This window comes from Budorcas taxicolor, chromosome 1, assembly GCF_023091745.1.
Source record: "Budorcas taxicolor isolate Tak-1 chromosome 1, Takin1.1, whole genome shotgun sequence".
NCBI classification, from domain to species: Eukaryota; Metazoa; Chordata; class Mammalia; order Artiodactyla; family Bovidae; genus Budorcas; species Budorcas taxicolor.
Window position 1 is genome coordinate 1,886,740 of NC_068910.1, and position 14,045 is coordinate 1,900,784.

Sequence of the window (14,045 nt, forward strand, 5' to 3'; positions counted from 1 at the left end):
GGCAAGGGCGCAGAGCCTCAGCCACCGTCCAAGTCGCCCCGAGGTGCCGCCCCCCGGCCTGTGCCCGGTTTCACACCAGCGAAAGGTTCTTACCGCCCCAGGGCTGTGTGCACAGCGAGAGCTCGGCCTGCAGAACCCAGGCCCGGCCAGGGTCCTGCTGCAACCGCCCATGATTCGCAAGAAACGCCACCGCTATGGAAGCCGGGCACCACCACCGAGACCCGGGATGGCCGAAAGCAATAAGCAAGCAAAGCGTTTAAAGAGGAGAGTGATCGAAGCAGCTCACCGGTTTTATCGTCACTAGAGGTTTTCTCAGGACCCGCAAAGTCTTATTGACCAAACCACAGACGCGGGTGGCGGGCTGCACAGGGACCACCATGTAGACACGAAACCCGGGACCCCGCTGGGAGATCTGACTTCCCCAGGAGCCCCCCAACAACCCTCCTCCACCCCCGGGCTGGCCACTCCGGTCCGTGAACGTTCACTGAAGCCAGCTCTGTGACACAGCCAGGTCAGGGCCAGAGATGCGGGGGACGCTACATTGACGGCTGGCATCGGGAACAGTAACAGAGACGTGGGGGACGCTATGTTGACGGCTGGCATCAGCAACAGAAATAGAGACACACCAGGCACCGCAGGCTGGCGAGCAGAGCCCAGGCCCCAGTGCCTGAGGCGGGAAGGCAGGCGCCTGCTGTCTGGACCCCGGGAGGGACCCTGGGCGGTGACGGAGGGCTCTTCTCTGCTCAGGACCCCCGTTTCTTGAGGCTGAGCAGCGGAGGCGGGGTCCACCGTGGGCACAAGGCCGGTGGGCTACGCCTGGGGCTGCAGGAACCTGAGGGTTCAGGACCCCACAAGGCTCGATGGGGAGGGGGCGCTGGACCCCACCACCGGGGCAAGGCCAGGGAAGGGTCCCGGGTTCAGCTGGGGCGGTGGTCGGGGTAGACAGCAGCAGTGTTCTGGAAAAGCACCTCCATCCTTCCTTGCAGCGACCCTCAGCAACCCTCAGTGACAAGAGGCCTGTGCCGGCTGTGACGGGGGAAGGGGAAAGTGGCTGGACCGTGGGCCAGTGACAGGCCGGAGCAGGGAGATGCCGATGCCTGTCCTCGGGTCCTGGAAGACACCCTGGGGGCGCTGGGAGGGGCAGAGGCCACTGAGAAGCTGGGAAGGCCAGAATGGGGGTGCTGGAGGGAGGGGGACGCTGGCGGGTGGGGTCGGGGGAGGAGGGCGGGGCTGAGGGTGGGGCAGCAGAAGGGCCCCCCCGCAGCTGTCCAGCCACTGCCCTCCACGCCACGTGGGCACGGCTCGCTGGCCTGACTGCCCCATCCCCTCTGGGCAAGGACTGCGGCTGCTGCCCCGAGGCCTGTCCTGCTGGTGATGAGGTCCAGCCCCGCTCCGCCTCCTGGGCTTCGGCTCCGGCGCTAATTATGGGCACAGAGGCCTCCAGGAGCGGCTTTTGTACACGTATAAAAATACAGGACCCAGAACAATGGGCTCTTCTGGGTGGGAGGCTATTTTTAGAGCCCCGCTCCCTACACTAGCATCCAGCACCTCCCAGTTTGTCAGCTGCTGCTGGCGAGACGGGCCGCAAGCCCACCGGGAGAAGCGCAGTGCTGGGATGCCCGCGCCGTGGGGCATTGCCCCGGGTCTCAGGGGCCCGTAGGGTAGTCACTGCCCCACGGAGTCCCAATGTGAGCCGGTGAGAGACTGCGTGGGGGGTCTGACCCCTGCCCGAGCCTTAGCTTTGCCACCGCGGGGCATGGATCGGGACAGGGCGCCAGGGCGAGGAGCCCTGCAGACGGCCGGGAACCCTTCCAGGGGGCCGGGGCCGCGCCCTTCCTCAGACAGGCCTGTTCTCTCCAGCGCAAGGCCAGAGGGGAGGAACACGCGTCCGCTGGGCCGCCAGGCCCTTGCCCCGGCCTGCCAGCCTGTTTCCAAGTCACCCTTCCGGCCCCCAGGAGGGGGCGGCTCCAGCGTCTCTGGCATGGGTCTCACTCAGAACATAAAGAAGGTTTGTCTGCCTGCCTGCTGAAGCCGGGCCGGACCTCCCTGCGTCTCCATGTTGAGTCACTCCCATCAAAATAGCCCGGACGGCCGGAGGGTCAGAGGTCAGCCCTGAGAGGCCACAGTCAGGTCCAGCCCAGCGGGGCCCAGGGCTCGGAGTGTGGCCAGCATGGGACGTAAGGGTCACCTGGCAGGAGGGGTGGGGAAGGGGGTCCTGCAGCTACCGAGGCGTCTCCCTGTGCCTCCGCCGCCGCCCCCGGCTCTGCACTGCGGGCTCGGAGCCTGAAGGCCTGCTCTGCCGCGTTTCCGCTTCGGAAAGCTGGCTCCAGTGGCAGGGGGTAGGGTGCACACCCCCTGCTCAGGCCCCCAGGGCTGCGGACAGGGCTCGGGGAGGTCAGAGGGCCCTCGCTGCACAAATGAACGGCGATGCTACGCGAGCGATGCTGCCGTGACCGGGGGCTCGATGGACCCGACTGTCCGCTCAGCGCATTCCAAAATGCTAAGGATGAGGCCCACAGGCGGGTGGGGCCCGGAGCTGGCCTGGGACACTTCTACCCTCCCTCCAGGGGCAGGGCCTGGGACCCCGAACGCCCGCCCTCTAGGATCCTTGGGTGGCTCCCCCGGCCCTGGCACGGCACCCAGGTCACCTTGTCACCCTTGCCCACAGTCAAGCTCCCTCCCTGCCTGTTCACAGCAAGCAGGGGCACAGGCCCCTGCGGACAGACAGGCTCCCTGGGTCCCAGCCGGCAGGCACGGCCTCTACGGGCCCGCATCTGCGCTCACCACCCATCACCCCGAACGGCTGCGGGCCTGGCACGTTTCTTGGAGGGACAGACGCATGTTCTGCACCCAGAACACTGCTCTCCAGGCCTCGAGTCACAAAGCCGCTGCAGGGACACCCTGGCGTGGCTCCCTGGGGCCCCCCCACCCAGCCCTGGGAGGCCTGCAGGCCTGCACCAATGGGGGCCCCGCCGGGAGGTGGGAGCTGACTTCCTCCAAGGCGGCAAACATGCTCATTCAGGAGGGCCAGACGCCAGCTGGCGGGGGAACCCCGGGGCTCTGGGTGGGGGCCGGCGCACACAGCCGGCCGTCGAGCCTGGCCAGGGCGTCCGCTGGAGTGATGCTGCGCACACGGCGTCACCATCAGTCCCAGGGGACCCCGATCGGCCTGGGGCTCTCACCCCACACGCCGGGGGGCCGAGCAGCAGGCCAGGGGCCAGGCCTGCATCCCGGGAGAACCAGGCCTCTGACGCCAGCCCCGCGGCCAAGTGCAGAGACAGGCCGTGAGAAAGCCCTTTATTCTCCCCAGCGCCATCTGGGCCAGGACCGAGGCAAGGGTGGGGCCCAGCCATCTGGGACCCTGGCGTCGGCCCGGAGGCCTGGTGCCCACCCGGCGTCTCCTCATGGGCCAATGAGAAGGCAGAGCTCTCAGGGGCACGGGGCTCCCCATGAGGGGGCTCACAGGGTCTCAGCACAGAGCTCCAGACAGGCCCCCGAGGATCAGGCCCCGTGGGCACACATTCCCGCGTGGGGATGGCCACGCCCACAGGGGCTCTCTCTCTGTTGGCCACAGTCCCACCGCTCCCTGCAGCCCGACCACACCCACGGGCTCCAGGCCTTACGCCACCCTCCCGCCGGTCATGTCTGCTTCACAGGCTTGCTGAGGACCAGCACTCGCGACCGACTCAGAGAGCAGAAGTCAGGCATGCAGCCCAGGGTCCGGCCGTCCTCGGGGAGCCCAACTTAGGACACCAAGTCCCAGGGGCAGGGCCCCGGGATTCCCGCAGCTCCGTGCACCCTGCCTTCTGGCCTGCCGCGCCCCCCAACAGCTGGATTTTTGAGGGTCCCCCTGACATGGCGCCGTCACACGGATGATGACCACGATCCCCTGGTCGTTGTGGCCACCGAGCTTCGACTCAGTAGACATGCTCCCTCGTCCGTTTCACGCGGAGAGTGGTGTGGTTCAGTCACTCGCTCGTGTCTGACTCTTGCCACCCCACGGACTGTAGCCCGCCAGGCTCCTCTGTCCGTGGGATTTTCCAGGCAAGGATACTGAGTGGGTTGCCATTCCCTTCTCCAGGAGATCTTCCCAATCCAGGAATCGAACCTGGGTTTCTTGCATTGCAGACGGATTCTTTAACGACCGAGCTGAGGGAAGTCCTAAAAAGCATCCATCTGACCCCGGATGCCCAGGCGACACCCTGGGGTGTGCCCACCCAGGGCAGCCCCCTTCACCCCTCTGTGTGGGGAGTGCTGCTCGGCAGCTCAGGAAGCGCCCGCATGGAATGTGGGGCCCGGGCTTGGGGGGAGGCCGGATGGGGTCGAGCTCCAGCTGCCCCACTGCTGGGCTGAGTGACCCTGGGCAGGTAGCCTCCCCGCTCTGGGCCTCCACGGCCTCCGCGAAGCAACGGACATCAGTCCTGCCACCAAACACCCAGCAGGCACATGGGGACCACAGGAGGACCCGCTGTGCCAACTGCAAGCGCCCAGGTGAGCGCACGGCGCTGTTTCGGCTCTGCACATGGGAGACGAGGGCTCGGCGGACAGGCTGTGAGGTTCTGTCAAGGCCAGAAAGAGACGCAGGACACGTGGTGTCCAGGCCAGGACCAGCCTCGGCACATGCGGGGAGCCAGGACCCCTAGTGTCACGCATACAGCCCTGTCCTCTCAGCCTGCCCTCGGCTCACCTGAGCGCTAGGACCTCCGCTCCCCTCGCCGCATCTCAGGTGCAGACGGCATCGCCCGATCCTGTCTGTGTGTCTCACCGGCCACTGCTTCCCACCAAGACCGTCGCCCCCGGCGAAGCCAGGGCGGCCCTTGCTGGTTCTGACTATTTGCAACAGGAGGACTCGGGCTTCCGATGCCAGGGCACACTTGGAAAGATTTTTCCGAATGCACACACACATACACGCACGGCCAAAAATCTTCCCGGCTAAGCCAAATTAAACACAGAGGCCTCTAGTTATTTCCATGCGCGCAAAAGGGACTTAAAGAAAGCAGCTCTCTGTGGCAGACTCCAGCAGACGGGGCTGGGCCGGGCCCCAGGGATGCCGACAGGGCAGGGAGGAGGCACCGGCTGGGGAGACCGGCTTCGGGAGAGCCGGCGGGCGGAGAGCGGCCCTGTCGCGCAGGCCTCCCGCCGGCGGCCCACCCTGTTGGCTGGGACCAGGCGCGGGGCCCACTCGGGGCCGGGGACACTGTCGACCCAGCGCTGCCGTCCCACCCAGCTGGGGCCCCCAAGCTGCCTGACCAGCCCCCCACCACCACAAAGCCCTGTAAACCCGCAAATCCTCCAGGTCCTTGCCGACTTAAAATCTCTGTCATGATCGCTACTCCTGGGAGCCGGCACCCACACCCGCCCCCACAGGGCCCTGTCCCCCAGGGCTGTGGGCTCTGGAGGTGTCCACGGCCCTCCTGGGACGCTGGGTGCCCACAGCGGAGGGGGCATCGCCAGCAAGAGGCCTCGGGACCCCGCTGACCCTGGGAGGCACACGTCTGTCCCCCTGGAGGGCAGGCTTGGAAACTCAGCACGGGCGGGCATGACGCTCGGGGTTCCCATACACCTGCCTCCCCTCCGACACTCCCCGGGGCGGGACTGCGCAGACACCCTTTCGCCATCCTCTGGGGGCTGGCAGTCAGCAAGAGCTCGCGCTCAGAGCTGGAGGCGGCACCCTGCCGAGGCAGGGGCCCTCTCGCCTGCCCGTTTACTTGATGGAGAAACTGAGACACCGAGGGGCTGTAACTTAGTGGGGTGGGGGGAGCTGACTGAACACTGACCGCCGGCCCCCCGTGACGGCGCTTGATGCTCCCACCTCCACTGTCTCTTCTTGGGGTGGGCTGGGGGGGCCCGCCTGCCTTGTCTGACCCTGACCCCTCCTGCCTGGCTCCCAGGACCTGAATCTGCGGCGTGGTGACGGGCCCCCCACATGCGGCCCCCCAGGTGAGGGCCTGGGAGGTCAGGATGCTGCCCCTTGACCTCCCACAGCAGCACAGAGCCCCACCCGTCTGGCACCTGGCAGGCAGGAGCTGCGTGCCCTGAGGCAGGCGGCTAGGACCCTCTGTGCCTCAGCTTCTCAGCCTTGAGATGCGGGTGTCGTGCAGTTCACAAGGCCACTGTGAGGGCCACACGGCAACACCCAGAGGCCCTCGCAAGCCTCTGCTCAGAGACAGGCGTCCGAGCATGGGACCCACGACCTGAGGAGGGGAGGGGGGGCGCTGACCGGGCGGCTCTCTGGCTGGGGGTGTGTGTGTGTGTGGGGTGTGTGTGTGTGTGTGGGGGTGTGTGTGTGTGTGTGTGTCTGTGTGTGTGTGGGGTGTGTGTGTGTGTCTGTGTGTGTGTGTCTGTATGTGTGTGTGTGGTCCGGGCTGACTGCCACCTCTGGGGTGGGCAGGTGGGGAGGGGGACAGACTGAGGGAGGGGGGTTGTGTGTGTGTGGCGGGGTCCGGGCTGACTGCCGCCTCTGGGGTGGGCAGTGTGGGGAGGGGGACAGACTCAGGCGCCAGGGCAGGAGCTGCAGGACAGACAGACAGAAGGCACAGAGGCCGCCCAGGCAGTGCCTGGGGGAGCCTGGTCTCCCATGCCAGACAGAAGGTGCTTGGAGGCTGCAGGTCAGGCCACCCAGGGGCCAGGCAAGAGGAGGGGCCCATGTGTCTCGGGGGAGACTGGGGCACAGGGGGTCGCAGGCAGCAAGCAGGGCCCCATGGGGACGGGGAGCAGAGAGCCCTGGTCCTGTCTCACGCCTGATGCAGCGCCTGCTCTGCCCTATGGGGTGGGCGTCACTCGGGCCCCTTGGCAGCGACCGGCCGCCAGGCACAGCTGGAGGGACCCGCCGGGGAACACAGCTCCGCCACCAGAGACGAGGCCGACCACACAACAGCCCCTCGCGTTAACATCCGCACGGTGTCTGGGATCTGCCTAATCCAGGGGCGAGGAAGCAAAAGCGCCCGGGGGGGCTGTGACACCCTTGCAAGCGCTTGGGGGGTTTCCATGGTGAGGAGTTTAAAGCAGCGCTAGGAATCCGCTGCCCACATCGAGGCCTGCCGTCTAACTTTCTGGGCCCTTTGGCCATTTTTACTGAGTGAGGGAGAAAAAAAGTGACAAAGCCAGCAGGGTTAATTTATGACTCTGAGAAAGCCGAGGGCCAGAGGGAACACAGAGCCTGGGTCTGCGCAGCTGAGCCTGCCTGGGGCGGGCACACAGCACGGGAAAGCGCTTCCCGGTCACTTCCTCTCCCCGCACAGCACAGTCGCGGGCCTGACCGGGCTCTACACGGGGAAGTCAGACCAGGTAATAAGAACCCGGGAGCAGGTGGCCGTCCCTGACCGCGGGCTACCAGCCCGGCACCCCCCCAGCACCCCCACTCCTAAGGCCCCGGCGATCCGGAAGACACTTCTCACCCCCAAGTGACCTCATGGTGCGGCAAACACGCTTTTGAGACACAAGGCCACTGGCCGGAGCTTCAGGGGCAGCGCGTCCGCAGAGCGGACTCTGTGCGCGGCCCTGTGCGGCGGCTGGGCCGGCACCCGAGCCCCGGGTGGCGGGTGCTGCCCCTCGCCCACACCTCCTTCCTGCGTCTCCCCCATCCCCACCGTAGAGAGCTCAAGCCCAGTCCCCCCCAACGACGTCAGGGAGGGAGGAAGACACACACTAACTAGAGGGCCAGACCTACGCAGCGCAAGGCTGACTGTGTGGCCTTCACTTTCCTCACCTCAGTCTCCTTGTCTGCAAAATGGGACTAATACCAGCCACGCCACAAGGCTCTTAGAGGGTCAGAGAGGCCAGGTGTGTGCAAGGTTCAAAGGCCACCAAATGTCAGACCCCGTCCTTTTTATCCTGTAGCTGGTTTCAAGCGTGGCTCAAACCTCTGTTAACTCCAGACCCACCAGAGCCAGGTGAGGGTCCTCTTCCTGCCCGCAAGTCCTGGGCACCAGTGGGGCTGTGCCCAGCCTGGAGGGGCTGCTTCCCCGTCCCGTGGCCGATGTCACCTAGCTCTGCTGAGGCCCTGGACACAACACGGTCTAGCCTGCGGGGGAGGTGCAGCCCTCAGCTGCAAGCGGGACGACAAGCGCACCCACCAAAGCCCACGACCAGGCCCCTCCTCTCACCCACTGCCCTCAGGGCCCCCAGTCAACGCCGCCACACAGGAGGAGCAGGCCTGGGTCAGCCCGCGGCCAAAAGGAGGGGCCACCCACTCCCGGCTGGGAACCGCGGCCCGGAGCCCCCGGCTCTGCAGAGACCTGGAGGCGACCGTCCACCACTCTATGCAGACTAGCTCAGCTAAGGAGCGCCTCCCACCACCCACCTTTTACAAATGGGGGAACCAAGGCCCAGTAAGGCTAAGGAACGTGCCCCCGATCACAGGCAGCCTACAACATCCACCTCCTAGCTGCTGGCCCCAGCCCCCTCCCTGAACAAACGACCCCCGGGTCCTGTGGCTCTTCACCCACAGAGGGGGACGCCCAGGCCCAGAAAGGGGACGTGACGCGATGCCCGGGCTCCCGGGGAGGGCCCCTTCTCTGAAATAGTCAGGGTCAAGAATGGCCCTGACCGCGGCCATAGCTCACACGTACTGAGCTCTTACTATGATACAATAAGGCACCGTTTTCAAGGTTTCCCTCAGAGAAACGTGTCCAGTTCTCACACCACCAAGCCTCCCAGCCAGAGACAGCGCCGGGCACCGGGAGGAAGTGCTCACGTCGGCATGCAGACAGATACCCACGCTGCCCGGACCACGGGCGGTTCCGGGGAACCCAAACCAGGAGGCTCCCCGCTGGGGCTGTTTTCAAAGTTTCCGGTTTTCTTACTGGCCCTTGTCTCCTCCCACGGGATGGAACTCAGCAGCCCACATGCACGTGTGTCCCCCAGGGTCATCGGAGGCTGTGGCCCTGGGCTTCCTCACCACCCGCAGGCCGGCTGTGTTCACACTGATCCCTCAGCATGTCAGAGGACAGTCAGCTTTTGTCCCCGAGACACCATGCCACACCGAGACTGGCCTGCAGCAAGTTGTAGGAAGCGGGGGCCTCGTCTGGCTGGCACCCCACCTGAGTGTCTGGGGTCTGCAGTGTCCGGCAAGACACCAGGAGGACAGACAATCTGCCTGCCAGCCAGCTGGCACGTTTGGGAACGCCTTGGGACTCCGCACAGCAGGGGCCACGAGACTCCTGTTCTGTGCTGCGGGGAACACACCAGAGGTTCCATTTGCGATGTGACTTGTTTTGCTGAAGATTACTGAGTCCCAGAGGAAGCACAGCCTGGCTGTGAAGAGCGCAGACCTCGGGGTCAGGCAGGCAGAGACCACATCTCAGCTGCTGGACTCGCTGGCTGGTGACCTGGGCCAGTCACATAACCCTCCCCCAACTGAAAAAGGGGCACAGAAGACACTCTTTCTCAAAAACTGCTTTGAGAAGTAAGTCCTTCACTGAGTTTGCCAAACGGCAACCGTTTGTCGTTTTTATTATTATTACAGCAACCTTGGAACAAAGAGGAAAACACAAGGCAGTCATAGCTTCCCCATTTATACACGGAGGGAGGGGACCCTGGCTGTGGCTCCACACCTGGGCCTCAAGTTCGCAGTGAACCATCTCCATGTCAGGAAGCGGCAAACCAAGGAAATAAAGTGGAAAGAACAGTCCTTTCCATCAAGGAGCAGAGAAGCTCCAGCCACGTACGAAGAAGGCATTAAAAGCTATTAGAGTCATCACTTCATGGCAAACAGAAGGGGGAGAAGTGGAAGCAGTGACAGATTTTATTGCCTTGGGCTCCAAAATCACTGCAGACGGTGACTGCAGCCATGAAATTAAAAGACGCTTGCTCCTTGGAAGAAAAGCTATGACCAACCTAGACAGCGTATTAAAAAGCACAGACATCACTTTGCCCACAAAGGTCCGTAGAGTCAGAGCTGTGGTTTTCTCCGGTGGTCATGTACGGATGTGAGAGCTGGACCATAAAGAAGGATGAGCACCAAAGGACTGACACTTTCAAGTTGCAGAGCTGGAAAAGACTCTCAAGAGTCCCCTGGATTGCAACAAGATCAAACCAGTCAATCCTAAAGGAAATCAACCCTGAATATTCACTGGAAAGACTGATGGTGAAGCTCCAATACTTCAGCCACCTGATGAGAAGAGCCAACTCACTGCGAAAGACCCTGATGCTAGGAAAGACTGAAAGCAAGAGGAGAAGCGGGCGACAGGGGATGAGATAGTTAGACAGCACCACAGACTGAACGGACGTGAATCTGAGCGAACTCCAGGAGGCAGTGAGGGACAGGGAAGCCTGGCGTGCTGCAGTCCATGGGGCGCAAAGAGTCGGACACGACTGAGCGGCTGAGCAACAGGAAAGAGAGCAACCAGGTGGTTCGGCCCCCAGTGCAGACTCCAGAAACCAGCCTTCAGCCCAGACACCAGCGAGAGAGTGAGCACAGGGGAGCATACGGCGACGGGGCAGAGGGCTGCCAGCAGGCCAAGCCGCACAAGCCCCACGAGGCATCCAGGCCCGTGTCACGGGTGGGAAAGCAAGGCGACACACCCAAGCCACGCGGCTCGGAAGAGTCAGGCTCTGTGCAACCTGGAGGCCTGGGCACTGGGCCGCACGGCTTCACACGAGTCATCTGTTCCCCTACGCCAAGCCTGGGGCCTGGCAGAGGCAGGTCTCCGAAACGGTTTGGTGAGTGAATAAAGGAACACAGGAAGTGAGATGTGGCCGCCCCTGAGGCTGCACACGTGTCTCCAGAGAACAAGCCCCCGGGGGCCTGGGAGCCTGTGTGTCCACTGGTGTCTCGTGGGTGAAGGACGGCCATGCCCAGCATGTGGTTGGTGCAGTGCACAAGCTTTGGCCCTGGGCGTGGGGGGCACACGCTCAACTCAGGTACAGCCACGGCAGACAGAAGGCACCAGGCCACGTCCCCCACACGATCACCGCCAGCTTCCCCTCACGCAGTGGGAACAGCCAGATACTCGAAGGCCAGACCAATTAATTCTTTAAGCGCCGTAACGACCTTTAAACTCGTTACCGTTTGCTTTTGAGGACGAGCGACCAATCCGACTCAACAGCCTCTGCACAGACACACACACACAGGCCAGGGGACCCGGGCCACCTCCAAGTCCATGACCCCTGTGTGGTTGCCCTGCCTCTGGGCTCATTACCAGGTGGATTTTCCACACGTCATGACAATGCAGAGGAAATTCACAAAAGAGGAAGGAAGAAAACCCAGCAGGTCCCGGGTGGGGGGCAGAGCCGGGCGCTGACCCGGGTGACCGTGCTTCTGACGGAGGCCAGGGTGGCCAGCCCGGCGAGGGCTCCCAGGCCCACTGGGAGGGCCTCGGGCCCCTCCGTGAAGCAGTGGCACCATCTCCTGTCACGGCCGGGGAAACTGAGGCTCACAGGGTATGGAAACTTGCGTGACCTCACAGAGCTGAGCTGGGGTTTGCAATCAAGGCTGTCTGCCTCCCTGAGCCCCTCTTTCCTAATGCCCTGAGCTGCCCTGGACTCTTGGATTCGCCGGGCAAACCGCAATCCCACGTTCCATAGAGCCCAGCCAGGTAACACCCGTACACACTTGCACCCGGAGCTCCTGGGGCCCAGTCCAGACTCCTCGAGAAAGACCTATTTGTCCAGCCTCACACCGTCTGACTGTGCAGCCGGCAGCCCTGTCCGTGTTTCTGAACCAAACCTGTGTAAATATTAGCACAACCAGCTCAGAGTCCGACTTCCCTGAGCGAAGCCCCGAGGACAGCGGCGGGGCGGGCAGGGACCCTGCGCAGGCCGCCATCAGAACACGTGGGTTTACTCTGGGCTCGCCCTGGAAGACTCTGGTCAGGACCCTGGCCCCCTTGCCTCACTGTGTCGGTGTAGAAAGGGAGGGCGGGAGAGGCTTAGAGCACAGAGCACCCAGGACAGGTTCCCGGCGTGCTGCTGGCCGGGGGTGGTCACGGCCATTCCAGGACGGGTGGTCTTGGACCTGTTACACACTGGGGGTGTCCTGAGGCCTCTGGAGCCTGCTGAGTCCTCTCTGGGCCACCGGGAAGGACTCTAGGTCAGGGGCAAGCGGGCTAAGCCTCCCCAGGCCAGGGCAAAGCTGACCCTCTCCCACCCTCCCCCGGGCACTCAGCAGCAAATGGGTCCCACCTGCTCAGAGGCCCAAGGAGGAGCTGTGCTCTGGGCCTGAGCAGAGGCCGAGCAGCAGCTGCTCGTCACCAGCTCTGACCGCAAATGGGCCCCCGCGGGCCTCCCTGCAGCTGGAGGATTCAGACTGGCTGCGCGGAGGGCCTGCCAGTGAGAAGGGACGCGGGACCGGGAGACATGCAGGAGAGGTGGCGTGGGCATCCCAGCAGGAAGGGCGAGGCTGAACAAGTCCTCGCGGACAGACAGACCCCTCAGGACAACGACTCTAAGCTGTGCTCACGGCTGTGTCCCCTGGCCTGTGGTCCCACAAAGACAGTGGCTCCGGGCTGTGCTCAATGACCCAGAGCAGGGCCTGTACGCGGCCGGCACTCAAACCGCAGAGCCGTGATGCTGACCACAGGACCCTCAGCCCCAGCGTGCTGCCCGGCGACACGGGGACGTGGGACAGCAAGGAGAGCGCTGCAGGCGAGTGCGGGGCGGACAGCTGTGCACGGCAGCGGCACGTGCAGGGTGTGAATATCATGGGCCGCCCCCCTTCTCGGACTGCAGCCACCGACTCCAGACAGCTGGCCCTGCAGCTGCAGCCGGCCTGGCCTCCGCCCCAGACGCAAGGAGCGCTGGGGCCTTGGGAACCGCACCCCCACAACCCCACGTGGAGCCTCCAGCCCAGGGACTGGGGGGGAGGGGGCGGGCCCGGGGGGGGGTGGGGAGTGGAGGGGGACGTATGTGCATTCTCAGTGCAACTGCCAGACACAAGCTGCAGAATTTCTGAACTCAGAGATCAGACGGCTGCAGGTGGGTCCCCCCTCCCAGGAGGCCTGACACAGGCCAGGACCGTTTGTCAACAAATCCCCTCCACCCCCCAGCCCTGCTCCTCAAGGGGCCTGCAGACAGCTCGGGGGGGCAGCTGTGCTGGCGGGCAGAGCGAAGAAATCAATATTCCCAGCACACACACACACTCTCCCCTCTCTCCGTAAACACAGGCCCGCAGATGCTCAGCCAGCCACCAACCCACAGGCCCCCGGAGCAGAGCAGGGATGGTCTCTGGGACACACAACTCATCCCCTCTGACTCCATCGCTGACCACACCAGGCACACGTCGACAGACAACTCCAACCCCGTGGCTCAGTCACGGCCACGCAGAACCCCACCTGCGGGCTCCAGCCGCTCCGGCGCACGCCCAGATGCCCCGGCCAGAGCGCCCCCGCGCACCTGCGCAGCCCCCCGCGCTCTCCGCCGGGGTCCGCCCGACACAGGCCCCGGCCCGGCAGCAGCAGGCCTGCAGCCAGGCGCGGCACAGACGCCCGCTGGCCGCACTTCCCCCGCCAGCACCGGACACCCACTCCCAGCGGTCCCTCGCGGCACTCGCCCGCGCGGGCTCCCGGCCGACGGTCACGGGGGCGCGCGAGCTCACCCCGCCCCGCGTTCCGGGCCCCGGGGCCCCGCACGCCCGCTCGCACCCTCCCGGCCCGGCCCTCACCCGCTGTCCAGCTCCAGCTCCAGCAGGGACTGCGTCCGCTCCGAGTTGCAGTGCAGGCACCACATGGCGGCCGCGGCGGGAGCCGGCGGGGCCGGGCGCGCGGGACCCGGGCCGACACCCGACCGCCCGCGCCCGGCCTGCCCGCCACGCGACCAGCTCGGCTCGCCCGGCCCAGCGCCCGCAGGTCCCCGCTGCTCCCGGCCCCAAGTCCGAGCCCCAGGCCGGCAGAGCCCGCCCCGCCGCCGCCCGCCAGGCGCAGCGCTAGGCCGGGCCGGAGGAATGTGGCCGGGGCGCGGGAGGGGCCGCAGGGGGCGGGGCCGCGGGGGAGGGGCGGGGCGGCGCGCCGGGGGCGGGACCCGCTCTCAGGGGGCGGGGCCGTGGGGGCGGGGCCGTGGGGCGGGGGGAGGGGCGTGGCCCGCGTGCCAGGGGCGGGGCCGCGGGAGGA

The 14,045-nt window shown here is 65.3% G+C and overlaps 1 protein-coding gene across 6 annotated transcripts in view; it reads right to left on the minus strand.

Moving 5' to 3' along the window:
* The window catches only part of IQSEC1 (IQ motif and Sec7 domain ArfGEF 1), a 275,586-nt gene that overhangs the window by 38,502 nt on the left and 223,039 nt on the right, over positions 1-14,045 (minus strand). For 4 of the 6 annotated variants that reach the window (XM_052655636.1, XM_052655717.1, XM_052655473.1 and 1 more), the window contains exon 1: positions 13,601-13,710. The exons of the other annotated variants lie outside the window; for them this stretch is intronic. In XM_052655636.1, coding sequence (XP_052511596.1) covers positions 13,601-13,665 — 65 coding nt within the window. In that variant the 5' untranslated portion in view covers positions 13,666-13,710. Of the gene's footprint in view, positions 1-13,600; positions 13,711-14,045 lie in introns of those variants that run through there. 6 annotated transcript variants of the gene reach the window in all.